The 25,358-nt window shown below is 55.8% G+C and overlaps 12 protein-coding genes across 12 annotated transcripts; 7 read left to right on the top strand and 5 right to left on the bottom strand.

Moving 5' to 3' along the window:
* Nucleotides 1-162: 162 nt before the first annotated feature.
* PHYSODRAFT_416288 (hypothetical protein) lies at nucleotides 163-582 on the bottom strand (the record flags this gene model as incomplete). Its single annotated transcript, XM_009536273.1, has 1 exon — nucleotides 163-582. A coding segment is annotated over one exon (420 nt), but the record flags the coding sequence as incomplete, so codon positions are not given.
* Nucleotides 583-618: 36 nt separating this feature from the next.
* PHYSODRAFT_416950 (hypothetical protein) lies at nucleotides 619-969 on the bottom strand (the record flags this gene model as incomplete). The annotated part of the gene is made up of 1 exon (XM_009536272.1): nucleotides 619-969. A coding segment is annotated over one exon (351 nt), but the record flags the coding sequence as incomplete, so codon positions are not given.
* A 2,256-nt stretch (nucleotides 970-3,225) lies between these two features.
* Nucleotides 3,226-6,079, bottom strand: PHYSODRAFT_521866 (hypothetical protein; the record flags this gene model as incomplete). The annotated part of the gene is made up of 3 exons (XM_009536271.1): nucleotides 3,226-4,448; nucleotides 4,524-5,468; nucleotides 5,542-6,079. The coding sequence occupies 3 exons, from the start codon at nucleotides 6,077-6,079 to the stop codon at nucleotides 3,226-3,228; spliced, it is 2,706 nt and encodes a 901-aa protein (XP_009534566.1).
* Nucleotides 6,080-6,232: 153 nt separating this feature from the next.
* Nucleotides 6,233-11,553, top strand: PHYSODRAFT_305140 (hypothetical protein; the record flags this gene model as incomplete). The annotated part of the gene is made up of 2 exons (XM_009536906.1): nucleotides 6,233-11,260; nucleotides 11,344-11,553. The coding sequence occupies 2 exons, from the start codon at nucleotides 6,233-6,235 to the stop codon at nucleotides 11,551-11,553; spliced, it is 5,238 nt and encodes a 1,745-aa protein (XP_009535201.1).
* A 229-nt stretch (nucleotides 11,554-11,782) lies between these two features.
* Nucleotides 11,783-12,958, top strand: PHYSODRAFT_523024 (hypothetical protein; the record flags this gene model as incomplete). The annotated part of the gene is made up of 1 exon (XM_009536270.1): nucleotides 11,783-12,958. One exon carries the CDS (start codon nucleotides 11,783-11,785, stop codon nucleotides 12,956-12,958), a length of 1,176 nt encoding a protein of 391 aa, XP_009534565.1.
* A 337-nt stretch (nucleotides 12,959-13,295) lies between these two features.
* PHYSODRAFT_318314 (hypothetical protein) lies at nucleotides 13,296-14,425 on the top strand (the record flags this gene model as incomplete). Its single annotated transcript, XM_009536269.1, has 2 exons — nucleotides 13,296-13,307; nucleotides 13,436-14,425. 2 exons carry the CDS (start codon nucleotides 13,296-13,298, stop codon nucleotides 14,423-14,425), a joined length of 1,002 nt encoding a protein of 333 aa, XP_009534564.1.
* Nucleotides 14,426-14,539: 114 nt separating this feature from the next.
* PHYSODRAFT_523944 (hypothetical protein) lies at nucleotides 14,540-17,073 on the top strand (the record flags this gene model as incomplete). Its single annotated transcript, XM_009536268.1, has 3 exons — nucleotides 14,540-14,767; nucleotides 14,839-15,102; nucleotides 15,373-17,073. The coding sequence occupies 3 exons, from the start codon at nucleotides 14,540-14,542 to the stop codon at nucleotides 17,071-17,073; spliced, it is 2,193 nt and encodes a 730-aa protein (XP_009534563.1).
* A 226-nt stretch (nucleotides 17,074-17,299) lies between these two features.
* On the bottom strand, nucleotides 17,300-18,763 carry PHYSODRAFT_258871 (hypothetical protein; the record flags this gene model as incomplete). Its single annotated transcript, XM_009536267.1, has 2 exons — nucleotides 17,300-17,484; nucleotides 17,515-18,763. 2 exons carry the CDS (start codon nucleotides 18,761-18,763, stop codon nucleotides 17,300-17,302), a joined length of 1,434 nt encoding a protein of 477 aa, XP_009534562.1.
* Nucleotides 18,764-18,995: 232 nt separating this feature from the next.
* PHYSODRAFT_258892 (hypothetical protein) lies at nucleotides 18,996-19,538 on the top strand (the record flags this gene model as incomplete). Its single annotated transcript, XM_009536266.1, has 1 exon — nucleotides 18,996-19,538. A coding segment is annotated over one exon (543 nt), but the record flags the coding sequence as incomplete, so codon positions are not given.
* A 358-nt stretch (nucleotides 19,539-19,896) lies between these two features.
* On the top strand, nucleotides 19,897-20,643 carry PHYSODRAFT_258920 (hypothetical protein; the record flags this gene model as incomplete). The annotated part of the gene is made up of 1 exon (XM_009536265.1): nucleotides 19,897-20,643. The coding sequence occupies one exon, from the start codon at nucleotides 19,897-19,899 to the stop codon at nucleotides 20,641-20,643; it is 747 nt and encodes a 248-aa protein (XP_009534560.1).
* Nucleotides 20,644-22,090: 1,447 nt separating this feature from the next.
* On the top strand, nucleotides 22,091-23,615 carry PHYSODRAFT_258978 (hypothetical protein; the record flags this gene model as incomplete). The annotated part of the gene is made up of 3 exons (XM_009536264.1): nucleotides 22,091-22,792; nucleotides 22,856-23,480; nucleotides 23,605-23,615. 3 exons carry the CDS (start codon nucleotides 22,091-22,093, stop codon nucleotides 23,613-23,615), a joined length of 1,338 nt encoding a protein of 445 aa, XP_009534559.1.
* Nucleotides 23,616-24,306: 691 nt separating this feature from the next.
* Nucleotides 24,307-25,120, bottom strand: PHYSODRAFT_412693 (hypothetical protein; the record flags this gene model as incomplete). Its single annotated transcript, XM_009536263.1, has 2 exons — nucleotides 24,307-24,360; nucleotides 24,419-25,120. Coding segments are annotated over 2 exons (756 nt in total), but the record flags the coding sequence as incomplete, so codon positions are not given.
* Nucleotides 25,121-25,358: the final 238 nt, after the last annotated feature.

Below are 25,358 nucleotides of genomic sequence, written 5' to 3'. Positions count from 1 at the left end.
CAATCTCCATTCGCCTCAAGCAGCGACTGCTGCACCACAGCGCCTTCGCCGAACTCGTTCATGGCCATGAAAGTAAGGAGCTGGTAGTTGTAGCTAAGACGTCAATGACAGGTAAGGCTCGTTATAAATCATTGTTACATAGTCTCAGTAGAGAGACAAATCCACGTACCGATTCGTTTTGTGGCTGCAATCAACTAGCAGCACTTCGCTAAATCGGCCATATACACGGCGCATGTGTGCACTCGCCAGCGATATGACACCCGTTTCACCTGCATCAGTATCTGCAATAGATGCAACGTTCTCTGGATCAGCTGCTGCGAAAGTCGCGACTTCTCTCGCGGTAGCTTCGTTATCGTCAACACGTGACACCGACGATTTATGCTCACGCACCATGTTATCCACATCAACTTGGATGACATTCTGATCATGTTCCAGAAGATAGTCGTAGATTCGAGCGCGTTTTGCACCTACGGCCAACATACCTTCCACACGTGCTTCTACAAGTGGATTGTCAACTCCACGAGAAGTCGGATACGTCGCGTAGGCAGCAGCTGATACCGGGTGATTGTGGTTAAAGCATCCAAGCTTTACTTGCAACTCGCCCCTTGACAAATTCCACTGTACCACGAATCTAAACGGGCAATCCGTCAACCGTATATGCTGCTTTGGACGACTAACTTCACTGCGTGACTTCCTCTTTTTCCAACCGTGGGTGCAAATATAAGTCCGCTGATACGGGTCAAACGCCTCGGGGAGCAACAGGGAGTCATCGTTTTCTTTCATAGAGACTTCTTTTCCTTTCTTAGTACACTTTAAGCGCTTGATACGCTCTGCACGAGACAGGGTCTCTTTCACGGGCAACACTTGCTTGGTGCGCTCGCAGTACTCAGACAAATAGATCTTCCATGCAGCCCAGTCTGTGTGCCAGAGCAAAGGAGGCTCCACGCTTTCAGAGATTGCCGCACTGTCGTCCCCGCCGTGTTCTTCGTGGCCATCACCATCGCGGCTAGACGTACACCCCACTTGCAGGACCCCAGTAGCCCCCGCAGCATCGTACTCATCATCGCCATCACTGCCCACAGAGTTTCCCTTGATCGCAGCTTGCTCTTTGTCGTGCTCTCTCTTGTCCTCACACCCTTCGCCGTCGTCGAGCGTGCTCTTGGTCGCGTCTGAAGTTGGCGTCATGCAGAGCCCCGGACCGCGGTATGAGCGTCGTTGCTCTCGCCGTCCAGTATCCTGTTTCGCTTCACCTTGGCCTTCGCAGTAGGCCTCACTGCCTTGGCCGCTTCCGCGTGCGTTGCTCGGCATCTTCACGGGAAACCTTCGATTTGGAAACGCCGCCTCCTCAGAACGAGAATACATCGCATTCGCCTCCTCCGCGAGCGTCGCAAGTGCTAAATTGGTCGCACTGTTTCTCCCTCACTCGGTAAGAAATGTTTCTTACCAATCCTGGACAAATCATGTTTTCCGATCATGTAGGTTTCCATGATTATAGTCATGGCCTCCAACGGTGCTGAGCTTCATACCACGTTTTGGAGAGACCAAGTCCGAGATGGTGAGTATCCGGATATGATTGTACCGAATAACCTTAGTTATGACCTGCGAAGCTGCGGAAGTTTGCAAATTGATTCATACGAGAGTTGTTGCTGCTCCAGACTAGAAACACCTGGTTTCGATCTGTAGACCTTCATCTAGCTAGCCCTAAATGCCGTATTGCATCCGACCAGCGTATAGCGTATACTGCTGGCAATGGCTAGTCGATAAGAATAGTTTCGAAACGGAGTGCGGGGAGCGCAAGGAGCGCAGGAAGCGCAGCGGAGCAAATGGGGCGGGTTGCAGGAGACCGGGATGCATCAACGGGCCGCGTCGGCGAGGATTGAATGTGTCGCTCCGGAGAAAGTTTGCGATAGCAGCGGAGAACGCTCCAGCTCTACCGCCCGCGACTTGTTGTGGGCGGCTGGGCATCGAACTGCGTCGGAGTGTGATCGCGACGTGGCCTCCGGAAGAGGCTGTCAAGGTACGCCGGTGTGGTCGCTTTGCCGATTTGGGAGATGGAGGAAGTTCTGGCTAAACGTTTGTGTCTTGTGCCAGACGGCTGGAGAGTATAGCTACGACCCGGCCCAAATACGAGCATGGTGGCGAAGGCTTTAGGTGCTTGTCACACAAAGGATAAGATTGCCCAGCTCACGGAGAACGGCCCCGACTTCGTTCGCTCGGACGCTTTGTTTGGCTCGGACGATGAGGCGGAGGAATGGTGGCAATTAAGACGAAAAGGAGAACGCCATCGCGGACGAACTACACGACTCGAAGGTGAACTGCCCCTAAACGCACGCTGGTGTGGAGAGTAAAGCTGAGAGTGACAAGGACAATCGACCGGCACCAAAGGTCGCTGGAGGTTTTTCAGCACGTTGCCGACAGCATTGGTGGCCAACGCCACGAGAGGAACTTGTAGTGTCTCTGACTAGCAGATGACCAAGCATTCCGTAGGTTCATAATGCTCGTACGAAGTACGAATACATCTTGCTTGTCTACGTTGTTGTTGCACGCGTCTGCAGGTCGTGGTTCATCTACTTATCCGCGCCGAGTTCTCTTGATGCATGGGGGATGTATCGCAGCATAATCCGGGCCGAGCGCGACAAGTACAACGCTGTGTGGAGCCTGTGGGCTCGTGTTTTGTCGAGCTGACTCCCAGCCATCTCCCAGCATGGTTTTCAAGCCAGCTCGTCGTCTTCTCTCCCAGCAATACTAACCGGAGTGTATACCCTAGCTAACTCCTCACCCCTTAACCTGCTGTACTAGTCTGGACAAGTCTTGGAGCTCAGTTCTGGAGAGTCTGGAGCTCAGTCTGGAGGAGTTCTGGAGCTTCAGCCTCGTCACATGTTCCCCAGTCTGGAGCAGCAACACGTGCCCTGTAACACCGGGAAATGTTATAAAAAGACGATGCCTTTTGTGCCTTTTGATTGGCCAAATTGGCCTGTATCCCTTAACAAGTTGTATCCCATAACTAAGGTTATTCGGTACTACAGGTAGCAATCTTCTGAAAATGTCATGTCTAAAGGTGCCTGGAAAAATGGTTTTGGCATGTCCTCGATCCCACCGACACTTGCAAGTCGTCTGCGGTTCTTGGCGATGAATCGGACGCACGAGATAGTGCGGACCGCCGGCGTACGGCGGGAAGTGCTTGAGCGGGTAGCTTTGTAGCACAAATGATACGATCCGTGTTTCTTAGCCTGCAAGTAGCGTGAGTGTCGACGGCTGCGCTGCCGGCCGCAGATACTTGGCTTCCATGAGGAACTGCACCATTTTCTTGCTCGAGATGACGCTCTCGTCGCCGTCCTGGGTCAGCAGGTCGAACAGCTCGTACCTCTCGCCTGTCGTGAACTCCAGGCCGTTCGTGATAAGACACTTTGCAAAGCCCTCCAGATCCAGCGTCCCTGCTCCTTCAAGCGTCTTCGTGGCCTCCTCCGTCTGCGCATCGAACACCAACTGCCACGCCGTCATCGCTCCCTGGAAGAATTCCTCGAGGTCCATCGTCTTCTGCTCTACACTTCGCCGATGCAGCTTCTCCCTGAACAAGGTGAAGTGGCTATTCCGCTGCATTGCGGGCGGGAAAGTCTGCTTACAGGTCTCCAGAGCGAGACTCGCCGGTATCGTCCGAGGGTTCGTCGGCTCGCCGTCGCCAATGCACTCGGTCCACATGGTGATCAACGCGGAGTACGCGAGAGGCTGAAGCTGTTGAGTTGAGGCCGTTATTGTGATCGAGTTGGATCGCACCGTCTTCTTGATCGCGTACAGGTTAAGGATGCTCTTAACCAGTCTCTGGAAGAAGGCGAACGCGTGGTCTTTGGATTGATGGCGGGTTTTGTCGGCACCGAAGAACCAGCTGAAGAGCTCGCAGCGCACGTGGTTGTCCTTGGCAGTATAGTGCAACAGCGACCGCTCGAGCTGCAGCGTGTGCATGACGGCGATGGATTTGATGCCGTACTTGCGTATCAAGTAGTCCTTCGCGAGAGTCTTGAAGGTCCGCGAGGCTGAATCGTACCGCAGAAATGCCCAGTGATCGTCGAAAGTGAGAGTCGAGACAGCTCCGCTCCCAGCATTCGAGGGAGCTTCGGCTGCCTCTCGCGAGAACTGAAGGTGCAGGATGGAAGACAAGAGGTGGCACACTTCTGCTAGTGGGAAGACGTGGATGGATGCGCTGGACTTGCGTGGAGATCCGTAGCGCGTGTTGAAGCTGATCGCGTTCTTCCGACGGCCTGAAGGCGCAGACAGCGGCCGCTTCAGTGTGGACTTACGACGCGACTTTTGTTTCTTCGCGTCCTCCTCTTCCTGTGGCTCCTTCTCTTCTGATTGTGCGGGGATAACCTCCTCCTCTTTCGCATCTTCTCCATCGCTGTCTATGAGCCGATGTCGTCCGCAGACGCACTCGCACTGGGGCTTCTCCTCGTCTTCAGTTTGTCGCGGCTGCCGCTGCATAAGCTCATGCTCTTTCTTCAAGCGCTTCATGGGGCACTCGTACATACGCAGTCTCTGTAGAATTGAATGAGGGAACAGCGCTTGGTGCTTCGGCTCAAAGAACGCGACCTCCGTAGCGACGTCCTCCACCAGTTCAACCAATTCGTGGACTCTTTTGCCGATCCGAGCTTCCTCCGAGTGGAATAATGCCACGCTATTAGACGGGCTATTCTTCATCTCCGAGCCATCTTCATGTGGCTGTAGCTGCAGTAACTCGTGTAGATCCCCCACTAACGCTTGATATCGTTTATCGTCGTTGATTTCATCCCTTTCGTGTAGTGCGTCCTGGAGTTCACTTGGCGTCACGTAGTCAAAACATTCTCGCAGAAACTCGCGTCGATCCTGTCCCTTCATGTGTCCGACAGTGGTCGCCATCATGTTCGGCAGCTTGGGCATGTCCCGTTCCACTGCATTCTCCAGTAACAGCGCCAGCAAATGTCGAGCATCGGCGTCCGACAAAGCGGTAAAAGCTTTCAGCACTTTGCTACTCAGCGATTCCAGGCCCAAATCGCCCAGCTCCAGAGCTGGCGGGGTGTAATATTCCTCCAGTTTACCGCGTCGCTGAGGCACTTGAAACGCTGCCGCGGCAGTCACCACAGCGCTCGAATTGGCAGCTCGAGCCTCTTGCAGCATTTCTGTAAGCAGCTGAACCTCATTCTTGGACGCATCCGCTGAGCTCTGAATGCTCCTGCACCGCATCTTCTGCATTAGAAAAGCCTGGAACCAAGGCTTGCCGTGCTCGAAGAAGATAGCGGACTGGTGTTGCGTTTGATCCTCTTGTCCGATATGACGTTTTAGGTCCGTGAAGTTGGAATACAACGCAGCACCGAGCTCGTCGATAATATTGTTGAGAAATGGGTACTTCTCGTCAAGAACGGACCCCATTTGACAAAGGCAGGAGTATGCCACCGCTGACATGAACGCGTTGGGGCGAGACATCCTGCTCGCCAAAGCTAAAACAAAAAATCGACAAGAGATTAAACAATAATCAAACACCGCCGCAAAAAAATCTAAAAACTTACACACCTTTGGCTTGTCGAAATGTGGTCTCACAAAACAATACACATGATCGGAATCCGAGTTGTTCCTCGCCCCACATCTCCAGAAGCGCCTGAAGCTTCATATGCAGCGCGGCCGAGTCGGTTTCCTGCAATACTCCGGCCTCTGGACTAGAAGGAGACGGCGATAAGCAAGCTTCACACGTTTCCGAAAACTCTTCAGCCGTTGGACTTTGCATCGGGAACGCGATCGTCTCGAGCTGCATGTACCGCGTCTTCGTAGCGCTATTCGGTCGAGCCGGTCGTGCTGAGTTCGGTCGCGGGGACGTCATAGCGACCCGGGTGGAGGCCACTTGCGACGCCGAAAGGGGTCGTTTCGGTCGACTCGTAGCAGGAGGTGGTTGGACGTGGTCTTGTTGGTCTTGATGGGCGAGTTTGGCAGTGCGCGGACTCGCGCGCACGGGACCCGCGTACGGCGAGTAGGTACTGGACCAAGCTCCATGAGAGCTTGGTTTGTGGGCGCGCGGGCGTGGAGGACGCCCAGCCGCGTTCGTCGTGGCCTCCATCCTTTCACGACAAACAATTAGTGCGATGGTCTCCGCTAAATTTACGGGACCTCGTCCAGCATCGACGCCTTCGCGTTGACGAATGAAGTGAAACGGTGCGAGTCCGCTCCCTCACTTGCTCGAGTGCAAAACACCAGGGCACATTATTGCACGATGGCAGCGGCGTTGCTGCAGTACCAAGCATGTCTGGGCATCATGGTCCGCCTCCAGGTGGAGGACCTGACCTTACTCAAGGAAGACTTCGACCGCGCAGGACGCGGACTCTCGCTGCGTGAGTTCGTCAACGTCATGCTGGACCGCGTGAGCTGGGAGCCCGAGAGCGTCGTCAACTTCATCGAAGACCTGGTCGAGCTGTTCGCGCAGGTGGATGTCAACGGAGACGGAACGATGGAGTGGGAGGAGTTCACGAGCGCCATCATCGAGGGCGGCATGGGCTCTTCGGGCGGAGGCAACGACGACGTGGCGGGGACTGTGGCACAGCTACGAGATCTGCAGTACGAAGAGCACCCGCGCTTCGTGGATACCGCAGTGAATCGTCCTCCAAAGCGGATTGAATATCTGCCCGAGTTTCGGAGGGTTTTGCTGCTTGAAAGCTCTCGTCCGGTGGTGGAATTGCTAGACCCTGCGGGTTTATTCCCTCCTGAGAGCGATGAGAACGTCAAGGACGGGAGTGGAGCAGCTTCTGGAGAGAAAGATACAAACGCGGAGTCGAATACTACTGAAGAAGCCATCGGTTCGACCTTCTCGTTCACGCCAACTCTGCCCGTAGTGAACAAGTTCCACCCGCTGTGCTACATCTCGGGATACCGTCGAGACCAGGACGAAGTAAGCTCGGAACGCTCACCTGTTCAAGCGATAAAGTACCTGGCTGGGTTAGATCTACTCGCAGTCTCGGCTGGGGATTTAAAGCTCACGTTCTGGTCTTCAACGCTGTTGACTGCGTGCAGTACGAGCGCGATGGAGACGCCACGACCACTAGCGATTGTTCACACGCCGCGTCCTCAACGCGTACTGGAGTGGAGCCCCAAGACGCAGCAGCTCTTCTCCATCTCAGCGGACTTGATGATCTCCGTGTGGCAGGTCACGCGCTCTCAAACTATCAGCGTGAAGGCGGGGAACGCCAAGTCTCGAGGAGAATCGAGCGTCGGCACGTGCGAAGTGCGGCTTGTGACGACGTTGAAGAAACACTCGGACCTGTTGCAGGACTTGCTGATCCTGAACGACGACACAGTGTTGTCCTGTGGGATGGATAACATGATCTACCTCTGGGACACACACACACTGCAGACGCGCGCGTCTCGCCAGGGACATCGTCGAGGAGTCCGCTTACTGGTAAAGTTATCCTCCCAAGTATTCATCAGTGCTGGCTTCGAGTGCGAAGTCTTCGGGTGGGAGATCTCCGCGCTAGCCACGACGCCAGTGTTTCGTCTTTCGGGTCACGGTTCTCCTGTATGTTGCATCCAGCTCATTCCATCCGCAACTTACGCTGCAGCTTCAGCCCTTATGAAGAATTCTAAAGCGGTAGCATCGGGGACTAGGATGTTGGCGGATCAATGCATCACGGTGGACGACGAAGGCTGGTTCCGATGGTGGACACTGGCTAACGTGTTATCTGTCGAGAGTACGGACGCTGAGTTGAACAGCAGTCGACGCTGCTTGCAGGTCTTTCGCCTGGGCAGTGACTTGAGTCGGTATCCGTGGCGAGCGCACTCCCTAGCGGTGCTAAACAATGGTCAGAGCCTGCTGGTGGCTGGAGTTCACAAGGTTAAGCTGCTTCGACGAGTGCGCGTGAAGCCGCGCGTGCTCGCAGCCAGCGCAGTTCTGTACAACGAGGCTTCGCATACAATCGCGACTGCTACAGACAGAGAAGTTCGAGTTTGGGACGCTGCGTCCGGTGCCATGCTTCGCACGTACCGAGACTTGGTCGGGGCGGACATTACGCAGGTAGATCTCGACTCGCGCCAGCGGAAGTTGATCGTGGGAGCGCAGAATGGGGAGCTGGCGGTGGTGAATTATTTGAATGGAGCTGTACTCGCACGATGGACGCCTCACGCGCAGCAAGTATCGGCGTTGTTGTACTGCAAGGAAGACCACACGGTTCTCACTGCCTCGTGGGACCGCTCACTGCGACTTTATGACGATGACGCGCCGCGCGGAGGAGGAATCGCAGCTCGAAACGTGCTGCTACGCTGCATCACAGACGCTCACGACAGCGATATCAAGTGTCTCGCGTACTGTCACGCGCTCAGCCTCGTTGCAAGCGGAGGCATCGATGGGTCTATCAAAATCTGGGACTACATTTACTTCCTGCTTGAGGACACGCTAGCGGCACCGCCTCCAGCTACTGGAGTGTCCTTCAACGCGTCGTCACAGTCACATACAGCGACGAACTCTCATGCTACCAGTGAAGTAAACGTCCTCGAGTTTATTGAGCCGTATCCGCTGCTTCTATCGGGACACGAAAGCGGCCAAGTGTGTCTGTGGAGCCTCACGCCTTCAAAGCCCACGACGCTTCTCCTGTGCTTCTACCCGTTCCACATGACTCCAGTTCGGCCCGTAACTCCAGTTGAGATACCAGCAGTGCCCTCGTCCGATGAAGCACCAGAAGCTGGTGTCGAAGGGTTTAACTTCGTGTCATTTGACCCGGACGCTCAACCGAGCGACTCCGAGTCTTCTGCTGTAGACGCAGCTATGGGGTCTCCTGATGAACCTCCGCCTCCTCCGTCTTCACCTTTGACGCTTGCCAAGCTCAACAGCGCTGTCACCTGTTGTCGCACGTTTTACGATGAGACTGGCGGTGAATTGTTAGCTGAGGGTATTGATCGGGGTCGCTTCCTGCTCTTTGTCGCGAGTTTCTATGGCGAGTTGATGGTCTGCGATATCTCCAAGGTCATAAGTGCAGCGCACGTTCGAGCCTTCCGTGAGGAGAACCTGCCGTCGCGTCAGGACAGATCGTACAACCCACGCAGGAGGTTCTTGAGGCAAGGGAAGAACGCTAAGCGCCTTCGTAACAAGCACGCGGACAACGGGAGTCACCCTGAAGCGAAACAGCTCCATGTGAACGAGTCGGACGTCATGTGTACGCACCGGTGGACGGCTCATCGTGGTAATGTGCGCTGTCTGCAGATTGTCGCCGAGCCTCGAGGAGTGTTGACGTGCGGGAGCGACAAAGGCGTGTACGTTTGGGACTTCCAAGGACGAAGAATGGGGAGTCTAGCCACGGGTATGACGCCCACCCCAGCGCCAATTGCTGGGCAGAATTCTTCCGTGGCAACAGTGACAAGTGGAGTGGAATGGCGTTGGGAGGTCGATGTCGCTGGTGCTGCAGCCTTCAAGAGGAAGCAGGCGGAGCAACTCTGGGACGAGTTGAAGGGAACTAAGCTCAAGTCTGCTGCGTTGAGGCAGCAATCCATAGCGATGGCTATGCGCGCTCAAAAGCGAAGCACGATTATCGCCAGTGCTAGCGCCCCCGCTCTCGGTCAAGACAAGGAGAAGGAGGCTCAACGCATGAGTGTCCAAGAAATGACAGCCTGCGCTTCGACGACTGTGATCGAGCTGAAGCAGCTTGTTGAGAATAACGGCGATGAGGTTGCACCAGGTGAAGAGCAGCCTGAGGAGAATGATGCAGCTGCGGACCATACCAAGCGTCTATTCGACCAGCTACAGGGGAAAACGACGTGGAAGAAGAGCGATCTTCAGCTGGCGAGGCAGGCGGCATGGGAGAAAGAGCGCGTGAAGTTCCAACAACGCATGAAGAAGGTCATGAGGCAGAAGGCGAAGAAGAAAAAGCAGGACGAGTCAGGAGCGGAGGGCAACCAGCACGAAGAGGATACTGCAAAACATCATCCTAATGGTGACGTGAATGACTCGCTGGGGAGACTTGAGGTGCTCGGCGGAGCTGGAGACGCTGATGACCCTGGAATGCTGCTGCCTATCCTTCAGAACCCAGTGCAGGAGCTACCATTCGCAGACAAAGACAACTGGGCGGTGGGGAGTTTGAACCGCGAGAAGCAAATGTACGAGCACTTTCATCGAGAGAACGTTCGGCGTAGTAACAAGCAGATCGCAGGGAGCAGCGGGCTGCTGAGACAGCGGCGACTGGAGAACTCACTGGCGTCCATGGACTTGACGCCGTCAGCATTTCTTTTCGAGAAGCTTGGAGTGAGCTGTATTATCCGTGAGAATTTCGAGCTCAAGGATCTACCAGGACGGCGGAAGCTAACCAAGAAACCACCACGTCCGAAGCGAGTCGCTGCGCTTACAAGAGCTCTTTCCTTGACTGCGTTGCCGTCCCCACCAACCGCCCACCTTAACCCGTCCGAGCCAGCATTAGCATCCAGCGTCAGCACGAGTGCTCTACCCAGACGAAGTCTCCTGTCCACACTGTGTCAGCAGTACGACGAGCTCCTAGGTGAAGATCACGATGATAACAACAGCCCAAGCTCCGAGCTGCCTAGCAACACGTACCTGTCCGCATCGCCAAGCTCAGCCGCTGATTCACCGAGCATTCTCGACGGTGACAGCTTAACACCAGTCGACGCCGTTAGCTCTAGCTCCAGCGATCCACTCTCAATGAGCCCAGCGTCCACAAAGAGCAGCAACAATTCAGACAGCAAGCAAGAAAGTCCAAAGCCAGCGCGACGCCGGCATCCTCGGTCGGCCATCACGGCGAAAGAACGCGGGCCGAAACTCCGCCAAGGCACTCCGTCCTCCAGCTCGGCGGGCGCTGTCCGTGCCGTTCCTAGAGCCAGTATACCCAAGAAGGAGCTCAAGTCAGCAAAGAAGGTCCGTATCCGCTCGGACGCGGCGCTCATGCGGCAGGAGCGCTTCGGTCCGTACGCTCGAGACGACGTCATCAACGTGTACCGGACTTTCCGCAAGTTGGATCAGGACCAGAGCGGGTCTATTACTCTACGCGAGCTGTTGGACGGTAGTGGGCTCTTCTCGGGGACGCACATGCAGGACAATATTGGCAGTATCTTCAGCAGCATCGACAAGGACCAGAGCGGCCTCATCGATTTGGCAGAGCTCTGTGGCGTCGTGTTCGGAGAGGCCCCTCCCGAGGTGCTGGAGGATATTCTACGCTTGTGTAGACTACTGGAGACTGTGGAGAAGACTCGACGCGTACAGAAGAAGACGCTGACGGCGCAGCAGATCCAGGAGCTGCGGGAACTCTTCAGGGTACGTCAAGTTGAAGTTGCCTTTTTCACACGTCACAGATTTTGTGTGGTCCTAATTCTCTGCCCACTTGTGCCTTCCTCTAGCTCTATGATGCGGATGATAACGGAGACATCGACGCTGGAGAACTACTCGAGGCGCTGCGGTACAACGAGCGGTTCTACGACAGCGACAGCCGAGGGTCGAGTCAACTTACCAAGGACGATGTGATCCGCATCATCTCGGCCTTCGACGTTAACGCCAACGCGTCCCTCGACCTGGAAGAGTTCATCGAGCTCTTCCGCGAAGACGCCTAGCGACCGATAGTCCTACTAAATCCTAGAGATAGCGACAAGTAGTGCACATCTGGCACAGGACTGGTCCTGCACATCTGCCGAGATTTTGGGCAGCCTATGGGCGTGACGTCCGGTGCTCCACCCAGGTCATTGGCGAATGTTGCCTTTTTTGTAGACATCGTAAGCATCTGCGGCATCCCATCTCGAGACCGCTCCATTGAGCCATTTGCCACCCAAGCACCAGTCCACCATGCTCTCCGTGCTTCGCCGTTGCTCGCCCTCTCCCAAGCTCCTCGCGACTTCGTTCAGCGTGACATCGAGCTCGGCAGAGCTGCAGGACGCGTCCTATTCCACTCCCGGCTCCGTGGACCTGCTCTCATCTGTTGGCAACACGCCGTTGCTAGAGCTCACGACGCTCTCCAAGCTCACGGGATGCAAACTCCTCGCCAAGGCCGAGTACGCCAACCCCAGCGGCAGCATCAAGGACCGCGTCGCCAAGTCCCTTATCCTGGATGCGGAAGAGCGCGGCCTGCTCAAGCCTGGAGGAACCATCATCGAAGCGACTGGAGGCAGCACAGGTGTCTCCCTCGCTCTGTTGGGAGCTTCACGCGGCTACAAGACGCTGCTGACGATGCCCGACATCACGGCCAAGGAGAAGGTCCAGATGATGAAGACCATGGGCGCCGAGGTCCACATCCTGCCCACAACGTCCATGTCGGACAAGGAGAACCACTTCTTCCACGTAGCTCGTCGGCTAGCAGAGACGACGCCCAACGCCTACTGCCCCAACCAGTTCGACAATGTCGCCAACATGCGCGCACACTATGAAGGCACTGCGCCGGAGATCTGGCAGCAGGTTGGAGGAGAGATCGACGGGTTTGTGACATCTGCGGGCACTTCGGGGACTATTGCGGGTATGTCGAGGTTCTTCAAGGAGCAGAACAAGAGTGTGAAGGTGTGGCTCATTGACCCGGAGGAGACTGCGGCTATGTCGGTCTTCATCAACAACGAGCGCTCGACCAGCACCATCGAAGACGGCTTTGAGGTGGTGCCCATGGCCACCGGATCAACCATTGCCGAAGGAGTGGCGGCGCTCTCGCGCGTGACTGAGAACCTGCGCCAGTCGGTGGTGGACCGGGGCGTCACTGCCACAAACCAGGAGATTGTGGAAATGGCCTACTTCCTGCTGAGGAACGACGGCGTGTTTGTGGGTCCTAGTAGTGCACTGAATGTGCTTGGAGCGGTCAAGATGGCGAGGGAACTGGGTCCTGGACACACCATTGTGACGATCCTGGCGGACGGAGGTGTGCGCTACGGCAGCAAGTTGTATAACGAAGAGTGGCTGGCGGAGAACGACCTGCTGCCGCGGGAAGGCTTGACGTCGCTGGACTTTGTGGGCGAACTCTCGTTCCCCAACACGGTGTAAAGTTGAGTGTGTTTTCTTCATAACCGCACCAGCAGGAGCTGAGAACTAGATCGAGGAAGCTTCTGGCTGTTGCAGAGCGCTGGCGTACGAGACCACACAACTCGGTAAGGATTAATAGAAATGGGTCTCCTGCCCCAGGTGAAGACACAACAGTCTCGCTAGTCTTCAGTCAATTATGGAGAAGTCATCGCGGTCTCCTGACTAAACGTTGCTTGAAGTAATCTCTGCAGACTGACGCATCCTCTTGATGAGTAACCAACCACACCAAGTCTCATCTATAGGCTTCTCTTCATTCTGCAATTTACCAGACGTTGAAACAAGCCAAGCACCGTTCATCATGCCTGGCAACGTCGCCCGTCCCATTCTCAACGCTATGAGCATATCGGCTCTGACGACTTGCCCTCATCTGTTGGCAACACGCCGTTGCTAGAGCTCACGACGCTCTCCAAGCTCACGGGATGCAAACTCCTCGCCTAGGCCGAGTACGCCAACCCCAGCGGCAGCATCAAGGACCGCGTCGCCAAGTCCCTTATCCTGGATGCGGAAGAGCGCGGCCTGCTCAAGCCTGGAGGAACCATCATCGAAGCGACTGGAGGCAGCACAGGTGTCTCCCTCGCTCTGTTGGGAGCTTCACGCGGCTACAAGACGCTGCTGACGATGCCCGACATCACGGCCAAGGAGAAGGTCCAGATGATGAAGACCATGGGCGCCGAGGTCCACATCCTGCCCACAACGTCCATGTCGGACAAGGAGAACCACTTCTTCCACGTAGCTCGTCGGCTAGCAGAGACGACGCCCAACGCCTACTGCCCCAACCAGTTCAACAATGTCGCCAACATGCGCGCACACTATGAAGGCACTGCGCCGGAGATCTGGCAGCAGGTTGGAGGAGAGATCGACGGGTTTGTGACATCTGCGGGCACTTCGGGGACTATTGCGGGTATGTCGAGGTTCTTCAAGGAGCAGAACAAGAGTGTGAAGGTGTGGCTCATTGACCCTGCAGAGGTCGCGAACGTCGCCATGTTCATTAACAACAACCGATCTACTGGCACGATGGAGGACGGCTACGAGATGATGCCGACTGTCAAAGGCTCGACTATCGCCGAAGGAGTGGCGGCGCTCACGAGCGTCACGCATAACCTCCGCCAAGCGATCATCGACAGAGGCGTCACCGGCACCAACCAGGAGATCGTGGACATGGCCTACTTCTTGCTGCGGAACGATGGGATCTTCGTTGGCCCAAGCAGCGCGTTGAACGTGCTGGGGGCGGTGAAGATGGCGAGGGAGCTTGGGCCAGGTTACATTATTGTGACCATCCTGGCGGACGGAGGAGTCCGATATGGCAGCAAACTTTACAATGAAGAATGGCTAAAGGAGCACGACTTGATGCCGCAAGAAACAGCCACGAACAGGAACGCCGCGTCGCTGGACTTTGTGCGAGAGCTCGAGTTCCCCACTACGGTGTAAGACTTCTCATGTTGTCTTGGACTGTATTCGTAGTCGTGAAATGAATCAATGGATGGTTTTACTTGGCAAGGTGTCGAATTGGTTGGTATCCAGGATAGCACTCAGAGAGTCGCGATGGTGCGTCTGAGCAGACACGAGCAGGAACGCTGCCGGCAGCGCAGACAGCAATGGCTGGAGAAGTTTCTACCTCGAGTGCACGCAGCCACACGCCCCAACTCTTCGTACTTGGAGAATCCCGAGGTGTTGGAGCTGCTTCAGCACCTTTCAGACGCCGTGAATGAACTGCTGATGGCGAGACCTTTATCGCCGCTACCGTGGTTAGCTGACTACCTGCGTCGAGCCGTAAACGTCATTCCTTGTACCATTCTTCATGGTGTTTCGAGTCTAACGCTTAAGCTTTGTGCTCACTGCAGTGCAAATTGGCTTATGTTCTCCAGCCGACCGTGTCCGAGGCCTTGATGCTCGAGATGCATAGGAAGAGACGAGTGATTCAAAGCGCTCTTCGTGATACCAAACAAGACGAACTGGAGAGCAAGCGCTTGATCCGCAAGATCATCGCGCTCGAGCAAGAACTAAAGCTCGTGGGTCGAGAACGCCGACTCAAGAAGGTCGACCACGCGTTCTTGGCCTGGGAGGAGCCCTCACTGCAGTCCAACTGGAGCATCAACACCAGCAAAGTGCCTCTGCTCCCTAAAGTCAACGAACAATCGAAGGCAGAACCCACAGAGCCAGCTGTATCAATCACAGTGGAGACCGAGTCGGAGTGGCTGTCAGATCAGCTTCGTCTTGGCCTTCAAGCTCAGCGCAACCTGGACGCGTACTTCGACATGGTGATCGACGAAGTCGTCCGCGCGTTGGTGAATTTGCTGCTGACTGCGCCTGAGAAGCCCGCGCTGTGGTTCGTCATGTATCTGCGGCATCCTGTCGACAGCTCAACCCCTACACAGACTGAATCGCCCGAGTCATCCCCCGTTGAGAGACGTAAGTCTTCCGTTGCCTTACTCGCAGCATCACCCGTGCTCTTCAAGACCAACTTCGAGCTGACGCGCAAGCTGGACGAGATCAAAGAGGCCCAAAGCAAGATGCACACGCGACTTCAAGCCATGCAGCGAATGTTCACAGACCTCGAACTGGAGTTGACCACGCGCAACCGCTTCATCGTCAAGCTCTCCGAGTCGCACGTGACTACGAGGACGCAGGCGATCATGGATGGCACGCCCGTGTTTCTCAACTCGCAGAAGCACTGGGTCTTTCCTGGGTTCCTCCTAAACCCTCGAACACTCTCGGTCGCTGAGCTGCAAGGCTTACGACGTGCCGAGTGCTTCCTCATGGAGAAGGACGAGATGCGATGGAAATTCCTGCTACGCGCTCAGCTCGAATACGACTCGGCCACTTTGATTGCGAGTATGTGGCGAGGTCGACGAGCGTATCACGCCTTCCAGGACCTATTGAGTCGACGAAGACGCGCCGCTACGTTGATTCAGCGCAACTACTTCCACTACCTCTTCACGCGCGCCATCAGTCTGCCGCGTTGGTGTCGGCCGGGTCGCGAGGTGATCGTAGCGCCCAGTATCGCCCAGAAGTGCGCGATATCGTTCCAGTTCTACCCGAAGAGAGACTTCCCCGCCGGCAACTATCGTCGTGAACCGAAAGGAACGAGCATCGCTGAGCTCATGGAGATCGCTCGACAGGATGAAATTTGCGCGGGGTTCACGACGGACGGTGCGTTCAAGCGATTCCTCCCTCGAATGCTCTCTCAGCTCAAGCCCATGGCACCCCCTCCAAAGAATAAGCACGACAGTGAATCGGACGATGAAGAAGAAGAAGAAGAATCGCTGACTGCAGAGGACGGTCTCTATGTGAAGGTATTCCCTAAGAAAGGTGATAAGCATGTCAACTCGGCCATTATCGTGGAGGTGCCGGAAGATCGTTTCGGGTTGGTTCGCGTTGTTCTCGACGGCGTCGCCATCACGGAGCTCGTTCCCGTCACGAAGCTCACGGACCGCTGGAAACGAATCCGAGTCAAGCGCGTAAAGCCCAAGCAGAGGAGAAAGACGCGCGCGATTGTCTTCGCCAAGGGAGCCCCGAGTATTTATTCCGACGACAACGAGAACGATTCTCCAATTGTCGAGCCGGGGACGCCTGACACGACGTACGAACGCATTGAAAGCGATGAAGAAGAAGTTGAGGAGAGCATTGAGAAGGAATGGCGGCGCCAACGACGTTTACTTCGAAGACGACAACAGAGTCAAGAAAGAAGAGAAGATGGAGGAGAAGAAGATGACGCACCCGATTATATTTTCGAGGACTTGGTCACTGGCCGCATAATGCGTCGAGGACACCCCAAGAACACGCACTCCGACCCTGGAGTTCGTGCGCATGTGATTGCTACTCGTAAGAAAGAGTACGAGGACGAGAAGGACCGTCAATTCGAGGCCAAGAAGGTCGCCTGCGCTGTCAAGATTCAATGCGCGTGGCGCTGCAAGCGTGCGCGTGAACATTTCCATCAGATGCTGGTCTTGAGGGCGAAGGAGCGAGAACGCGAACGACTTGTGGACCAAGTGAGCGCTGCCAACGCGCACAAGAAGAAGACGAAGCCTGGAAAGAAAGGAGGGGAGTCGTCGTTTTTCTCGAGGTGGAGAAAGTAGTAGCAAAGAGATAAACAAAACATACAGGATATATATTACTTTGAAGCGACTACTGTATGCGGAGCTGCGTGCACTATACACACGACACGCAGCTTCGAGGCACTCGATTCTGCTTGTGAGACTGCTGGCTGGGCTGCAGGCTACCTCCTTTTTGTCCGGAGGATAGTCATGGGGTGAACACAACCGAGCAGTGGAAGTGAAGAGGAGAAAAAGATCTTCCATCCATCTATTCCGAGTCGCTCGTCTCCTTGGACTTTTTCTTCTTCTTCTTCGACTTCTTCTTCTCGGGGGACTCGCCCTCCTCGGCGACCTCGGCCTCGTCGGCGTCACGCTTGTGCTTCTTCTTCTTCTCCTTCTTCTCCTTCTTTTCCTTCTTCTCCTTCTTGGCCTTCTTCTTGGGGGCCTCCTCCTCCTCCGAGGCCGACTCCATCTTCTCCTTCACCTCCTCAACCAGCGGCTTCTTCTCCTCGTTCTTGCCGTACAGCTCCGACACGTCGGCGGGCGTGTTCTCGTTCACCTTGCCGTACTTGCCGATCTTGCCCTCCTTGACCAGGCCCTTGACCTTCTGGGCCATGGGGCCCAAGCCCCAGCGACGCGGGTACGTGTCACGCTCCATGATGACGCGCTTGATCTTGGCCACGACGCCGTGGTCGCACGTGGCCATGACCGCGGTGGTCATCTGGGCAATGGCCACGGCAATGGCCTCGCCCTTGGTGGTCATGAGCACCACCTCCTCGCCAATGTCAATGTCGTCGGCGAAGCGCAGCAGGCCGGGGATCATGAACTTGGCGCCGTAGCAGATGGCGTTGACCGAGCTGTCCTTGACCACGATGCGCTTGTACGTGGTGAGCAGCACCTCGAGCGGGCGCACGATGCGGCGCAGGTACGACTCGTCCTTGTACGTGTCGTACTGGAACTGCGCGTCCAGCACGTCGTGCATGGTGACCATCGAGTCGTTCTCGCCCAGCACGCCGGAGCGCACGCGGCGCAGCTCCTGCATGTGGCCGCCCACGCCCAGCACGAGGCCCAGGTGCACACACAGCGTACGGATGTAGGTACCGGCCTCGCAGCTCACGTGGAAGATGCCGAGGTGGCGGTCCTCGTCGTACTCGATGAGCTTGGAGCTGTAGATCGTGCGGATGCGCAGCTGGCGCTTGACGGCCGAGATGAGCGGCGGGCGCTGGAACAGCGCGCCGGTAAGCGTCTCAATGGCGCGGGCCAGCTTGGCCTGGCCCTCGATGGCGCTGTGGAGGCGCACGACGGCCACGTACTCCTTACCGGCGCCCTGCTGGGCCTTGACCAGGCGCGTGGCGCGGTCCACGCACACGATGAGGCAGCCCGTGACCTTGGGGTCGAGCGTGCCCGAGTGGCCCGTCTTCTCGACGCGCAGGATGCGGCGGATCCAGGCCACGACCTCGTGCGACGACGGGTTGGCCGGCTTGTCCAGGTTGATGACGCCGTAGCGCACGTAGTCGTTCAGGTTGCGCTTGAGCGGGCTCGAGCTGCAGGCGATGGGCGTGTAGTGGCCCGTGCGCACATTGAGCTGGTTGTAGTTCTTGAGCAGCAGCGGCCACTTGCTCGTGTCCAGCGCGGGCGTGTGCGACTCGGGCGCGATGAGGTCCTTGCCCTCGGCGTTCGCGGCCTTGAGCTTCTTCTTCTTGCTCTTCTTGTCCACGTCGGCGGCCGTCATGACGTACAGGTACGGTAGGGGTACGGCCAATTGGAAATGACCGGACATGGGGATGCCCTCCGTCCGCGTTACGGATCCGTTGGCTCTGGGAGCGTCATGTGGACCACGCGAACTAGACGAAACATAACCTGGGGGAACGCGACGGTTCACTTGGTTTTTGTATGTAACAGCCCAAGACCATTTTTGACTGAAAAGCTCCATTACATAGCGACTATCGTTGGGCAGAGTAACCATGGGCCGCCAACTCAAGTTCCACGAGCAGAAGCTGCTGCGGAAGGTGGACCTGCTCGAGTGGAAGAAGGAGAACAACCTGCATGAGATCAAGGTCATCCGCCGCTACCGCATCCCGGACCGCGAGCAGTACCACAAGTACAACCGCCTGGTGGGGCACATCTCGCGGCTCGTGGCGCGGCTCAAGAAGCGCCCGGCCAACGACCCGTACCGCGTCAAGACGACCACGGCGCTGCTGGACAAGCTCTTCCACATGGGGCTCATCCAGACCAAGAAGAGCCTGCTCAAGGCCGAGGAGGTGAACGTCTCGTCCTTCTGCCGCCGCCGCCTGCCCGTCGTCATGGTGCGCGTCAAGATGGCCGAGAGCATCAAGGAGGCCACGACGTTCGTGGAGCAGGGCCACGTGCGCGTGGGCCCCACGGTCGTGTCGGACCCGGCCTTCCTGGTCACGCGCCCCATGGAGGACTTTGTCACGTGGGTCGACAGCTCCAAGATCAAGAGGACCATCATGAAGTACAACGACAAGCTCGACGACTACGACCTGCTGGGCAACTAGGCCGCACAACAGAACAGGAAGAGGAGTTGACCTCACTCTGGCTGGCTGGATGGATGGGAAGGTGGAGCGAGCAGGTTTATAGACTTTTTTTTACTTGAGAATGCACATGCTTTTGACTGTTTTTTAGATTCGTGATGTCCCGTGTTGGTGGTTTCTGTGGTTGAAGAGTACGACTGCGATGCTGTGGAGAATACGATTCTTTGTGGCTGTTTTGATGGGACTAAGTGGCTTAATGTAGGCATGAACGTTCTTCCAGGTTTCGTCGGAGGCATCGTCGCGTGTGGTGCAAAGGTAGTCTCCTTGCTCTCACTTTGATTCTTCCCTCAGTGCCAGACCAACAGACAATATGCGTGGTGTTTTCAGTTCGATGGGTGCTGCGGCGTTGTTGCTGCAAGCTGCCTCGTGGTGTATCGGCTCGGTTGACGCTGCTCTTCCGGTCGTAACGGAGGTTGTGAGCGGCACGATCTTCCGCAAGTCGAGCTACGTGACGGTGGACCAGTACACGTTGACTATCAAGCCGTCCACAGCCATCGTGGAGATCAACTTGCTGTCCATGGAGACGGCAGACAACGCGACGTTCTCGGACGTCAACTCGGACTGCGACTCGGCCTTCATCGACCCGCACATCTTCCTGTTCAAGAAGCTCACGGACGGCTCGCTCTCGCTTGTGGCGAGTAACGACGATGCTGGCGACGACAACGCCGCGTACTACAGCCGAGGAACCACAGACGGCTCCGTTACGGCTGAAGACTCGTACCTGATCCAGCGACTGAGCTCTGGTACCTACGTGCTCGCCGTTGGTCGGTATCCGCTGACCGCTGCCGCTGCAGCTGCGGGCAAAAGCACCGACAACGTCAACGACTTCACCCCGTACACGTGCATGGCTCGGAAGGCCAGCTACGGCAACTACAAGATCACCATGCGCACCCAGTCCTCGTCAACTTCCAATGTCATCACCAAGAAGACCAACTCGTACGTGGGCAACAGCTGCAACGTCGCTGCCTCCGTCGCAACCGAGTGCGTCTACGAGCTGCCCGCAGACATCGGCAGCGACATCCTCAAGACCTGCAGCTACGACAAGACCATTTACTAAACGAGAGTTTGTGTCAGGGCTAACCACGTAATTATCTCTCAATGCCAACGTCGAATCGGTTAGAAGCGTGTTGTATTCGCGTATTGTACTGTTGTCGTGAAGCAATAACTTAGTGTGTCGGGTCGATGTTCCATGAGCTAACGACGAAAGGCCCGAAATCTTTAGATGCCTCCTTCTTGAGTGACCTTGCTTCTGTCTTGGTATCAGCGTCTTCGTCGTTGAAAGTCCGCAGGAATCGCCTGCCAACACCTTCAGCACTATCACCTTGGTTCAACGTCGATGTTATAGCGTCGGCAGTAGTCATGAAAGCAGCGGCAGTGGTCATTAGCAGGATGAACGGTAGACGCATCATTCTCCTGCGAAGACTCGGACCTGGGGGCTGTCAGTCCAATTGTGGAATGGCATCCCGATTACGAAGTAGGTCCGGACCAACGTCTACCGCCAAACAGACGAAATCCATTGGAGATGGTATACAAACACCGTAAACGAGCTTCCCCTCCATGCTTTGCCACCTGTGTAGAATCTGTGAGAGCTCTATACAAGCACCGGTAGCGTTACTATATCTCGAGGTGCTCGGGGGGAACTCTATCCATCAGCTGCGCTATAAGGTCAACAATTTCACCAACTGTCGACGAAAAGCAGCACTTGGTGTGCGGAGGGTGGGTGCCGCCGCCACAATGAGGATGAAGGTGGTCAATACAGAGTACACCACACCTTCTACGAGCCCGAGCCCGTCTACTTCAAAAGTGGGCTCCCCCTAAAACGAGCGCCAAAAGTCGCACAAAATGGGCTCCCTCATGGTAAGTACGAGATCAAGGAGCTCCCCATTGGCTCCCCTCCAGGGCTCCCCAAATTTAGCTTCAAATCTATGACGGGCTCTTATAGTAATATATGATTGGCCAATTTTACCTAGACTTAAGGCGAGTAACTTCGCGTGATCGATGCGCCACGCTAGAAGATCGAGCTCAAAGATCGCCACACTAGAAGATCTCGCGCCGCTCATATGTGTACAGCCGCTCCGAGGCCATCCCAGCGTCGCCGATAGTCCTTCCTTCCCTTCAAGGAGAAGCCCTCTTTCCTATGCCTTTTCAGGTTAGAACCTGGAGATACTTCACTGACGGCCAATCATCAGCGAGATATTTAACACAGGTGAGGGGGAGCCCTTAACGAGGGCTCACAGTTCTGGAGGGCTCCTTTCACTTAACCTATTGAACTCAAGAGCCCAGGAGCCCAAGCTCGCGACTTTTTGGGTTCGCCCAAGAGCCCAGGAGCCATGCCTTTTCCGCCCTCTATTCAAGTCACCTGCTGAACTCGTATCTCTTGATTAAAATATGCAACGGACCCACCGAAATCGAGTCAGACGTAAAAGGCACCACCACAACTCATTGCTGATCTCCAAAGCTAGTCATCGTCACACCCGCTCGGCCTCCCTCCTCTGATCGAGGCCATGGGTACGACCGAAGGCGACGTCGGATACGTGATCTCACCCGAGCAGCAGCTCCAGAATGAGCTCAACAGCTACGACATCTCTCCGCAGGACCGGCGCCAGAACTTCTCCATGCTGGAGACGGCCTCGGCGTCTCACAGTGACGACGGCGCCAAATACGAAGCCGCAGTGCTTCCCTACCGCCCCAGCACCGAGTCCGACACTGCTTCTGTCAACTTCACCGACTCGTTGATGGTCGTGGGCAAGCAGCTCCCGTCGGGGCGGGCTGCAGCAGCTCTGGATCTCTTCGCACGGGAAAACATCGGACTATTCGTCAACTACGTCGCGGTCGGTGCAGTGCACGGGCTCTTCCAGTCCCTCATGTACCCGTACTTGAACGTGTACCTGAATATGGACGACTACCTGGCGTACTCGGCGGAGCGGTGGCTTGCTCTACCGTGGCTGCTCAAGGTCTTCATGGCGATGCTGTCGGACGGTGTCCCCATCAAAGGGTCGAGGAGGCGAGCGTACATGTTGATCGGGTGGGGAATATGCTTCTTCTTTTCGTTTATATTAGCTGTGCTTCCTGTGGAGACGCCCTACTTGACGGACGGAGCTGTGACGAATAGCAGTGCAGCGGAGGCTGGGAACAAATACGTGGCGATGTTCGTGATTGCCACCTTTGGATATGTTTTGGCGGACACTGCGAGCGATGGCATGCTGGTTGAGTTTGCACAGCTGCATCAAGCCAGCGAGCAGCAGCAGATGCATTTTCACCACCAACAGTGCGAGCTGGATGGAGATACCAACCCGTTGCCAATGCCGCGAGCTTCAGGACCGACTTATGTCGTCACGACACTCTTTGCGGCACGATATCTTTCGCAGTTCATTGTGACGTTCTTCGTGGCGTTCATGTGCAATAGTGACTGGTACGGGGGAAGTTTCGCGTGGGGAGCTACGATTAATGGGATGGTGGTGATCGCTGTGCTGGTGTCGGCCGGGACATTGGCAGCCACGTGGTTCTGTTTACTGGAGGACGAGAATCCCGCTGGATACAACGTCCACATTCTGACGCCGCGCGAATGGAAAATCACCGCCCGCAAGTTGTTCCATCAGCGAGCAATTCTCCAGCTGATGTGCTACATTTTCCTTTCAAGGCTCTGCTTCACATATTATGCCACGTCGGCCAAGGCGATTTACGAGTACTGGGCTCCAGCCGGGGCTTTGACGACCAACATTTTCTCCAGTTTGAACGCTGCAGTGTACGCAGGAGCAGCGCTGGCAATCGGTCACGGGCCTACGATGCACATCTTGCAAAAGCTTGGATGGCGACAGACAGTGGCTGGCTCAGTGGTGGTTTCGGCCGCTCTCACTCTCGTTGTGGCTCTCTTTGTGGTGTTCAACTTGCTTCGTGTTGCTGCTCTCACACTGCTGGTGGAGCAGATTACTGTCACTTTTGAGGCGCTGGCGTATTTCGTGGCGCTGCTCGCAGCTGTGGCAGTCGCTGAACCGGGACTCGAGTGCACGTCGTTCAGTTTGCTGGTAACCATGGGGAATCTGGCCGTTCCGTTCTCCATTTCGCTATCGCAAGCCATTGGGGAGCATTTCGACGTCTACGACTCGGAGTACCAGTCGGATTCGAGTCACGCTCGCGCTCAGGCCATGTACTGCTTCCTGGTTGCGGTGGTTATCCGAGTGCTGCACCTTGCACTGCTGACATTGCTCCCGGACCAAGCCGAGGCTGCTCGAATTTTAAAGCTTTCACGCTTTACTGGCAGGAAAGGCTCGATCATTGCCATTGCAGCGGCCGTGTGCGCCTCGTTCATGGTTTTCTGGGCGTTGCTCACGACGACTCTGTCGTCCTTCGAGCGCACCTCGTGTCTCAATGTTGCTGGCGGCGAAGGCTGTTAGCGAGCTTGAACTAGATAGTCACAGTCTGTATTCATGGCTGTATTTTTCGTCCTCATTTCACATTTTACGTCGTATAAGAGGAACTTGTATTTATCCCTACTACTTCCAAGTGGACTTCAAAGTGTCGTCTCCTTCGTTGCAGTTGGTGGTTGCTCACTAGCGATGAAAGAGGAACGAGCGAGAGATCCAGGAATGGCAAGAGAAGGCTTGCCTGGTGTTCCAGGTGGGGGCTTGCTACCAATGTGGATCACTTCGACTGAGAGGATGTCGTCGCCATCGTCGTCGTTGCTGTCCTCCTGGGCGTCTTTGTTTGTATCATTGTTCGCCTTCTTGCTCTTGCGGCTCTTGATGTACGCCCGCACGGAGATCAAGATCGAAATCTACACAAGAAAGCTCAGCAATTCGCTCCGATATTTCAGTTCCAAACGCTGTACTTACCACCGTCGCCACTGCTCCAAGAATGGTGATGATCACTTTGACGTACGAGAACTCGTCACAAGTTGGTGGGTTGCGCCAGTCACCCGTACACTTGCAGACCTTGGATCCATCCTCCTGCGTCACCACCGTGCCTCGTGTAGGATTGCAGTTCGCAAAGTCGTTGTGGTCCGAGTACAACGAGCTCGTGGTATCTCGACCGGTAGCATCCACCGGTTCATTGTGTGCTGACGAGGCGGAGCCTACCAAGATGATGGACCCCCTGGAGTCGCACGTTCCGGTGTCGTTGCCTTCAACGACGGTAAACTTGTACTCCTCCGTCACTTGAGTGCACGAATCTGCGCCCCAGCCACGTAAGACGACCGTCCCAGGGTCATCAACGCAAACAGTGAACACATTCCCACTGGAGCTCGCCTCGGTGCTTGTGTTCGTGACGAAACTCGTTTGAACCTGGTTGGTCTTCATGAAATCGTAGGTGACACGAGATACACCGTTAATGCCGAAGCTGAAGGCCTGACCAGCCGAGACCTGGGCCGACCCATTGCTGTCGAAGGTTACTCCATCTTGATACTCCAGAGTGCCGTGTGTGAAGGAGCAGCCGTAACAGCAAATGCCTGTGGCTGCACTGCACTGGTCAAACACGAGCGGGTCGTACGTGATGACTGTGTGTAGAGGGTCGGTCTGCTCGAGGCATTCAGCACAACACGCTTCGCCCACCGCAAGCGCAGCGCTCAAAGCAGATACCACAACGAACAGCAGGAGCTGTGGAGGATGCCAGCGTGGTCTCATTGCTTTGAGTCCGCTTGGTGTCTTTTGTTGTCGAAATCTTGGTGTCCGAGTCGACGCCTGTCAGGGATCAGGCGCAAAAGATACTTTGTGGTCATTGACAACTTCAACATGCCAAACAGCTTCATTATTGCTCACGACACGATCTCATACAAGT

This window comes from Phytophthora sojae (assembly GCF_000149755.1).
Source record: "Phytophthora sojae unplaced genomic scaffold PHYSOscaffold_9, whole genome shotgun sequence".
NCBI lineage: Eukaryota > Oomycota > Peronosporomycetes > Peronosporales > Peronosporaceae > Phytophthora > Phytophthora sojae.
This window is presented reverse-complemented; position numbering and strand designations above follow the sequence as displayed.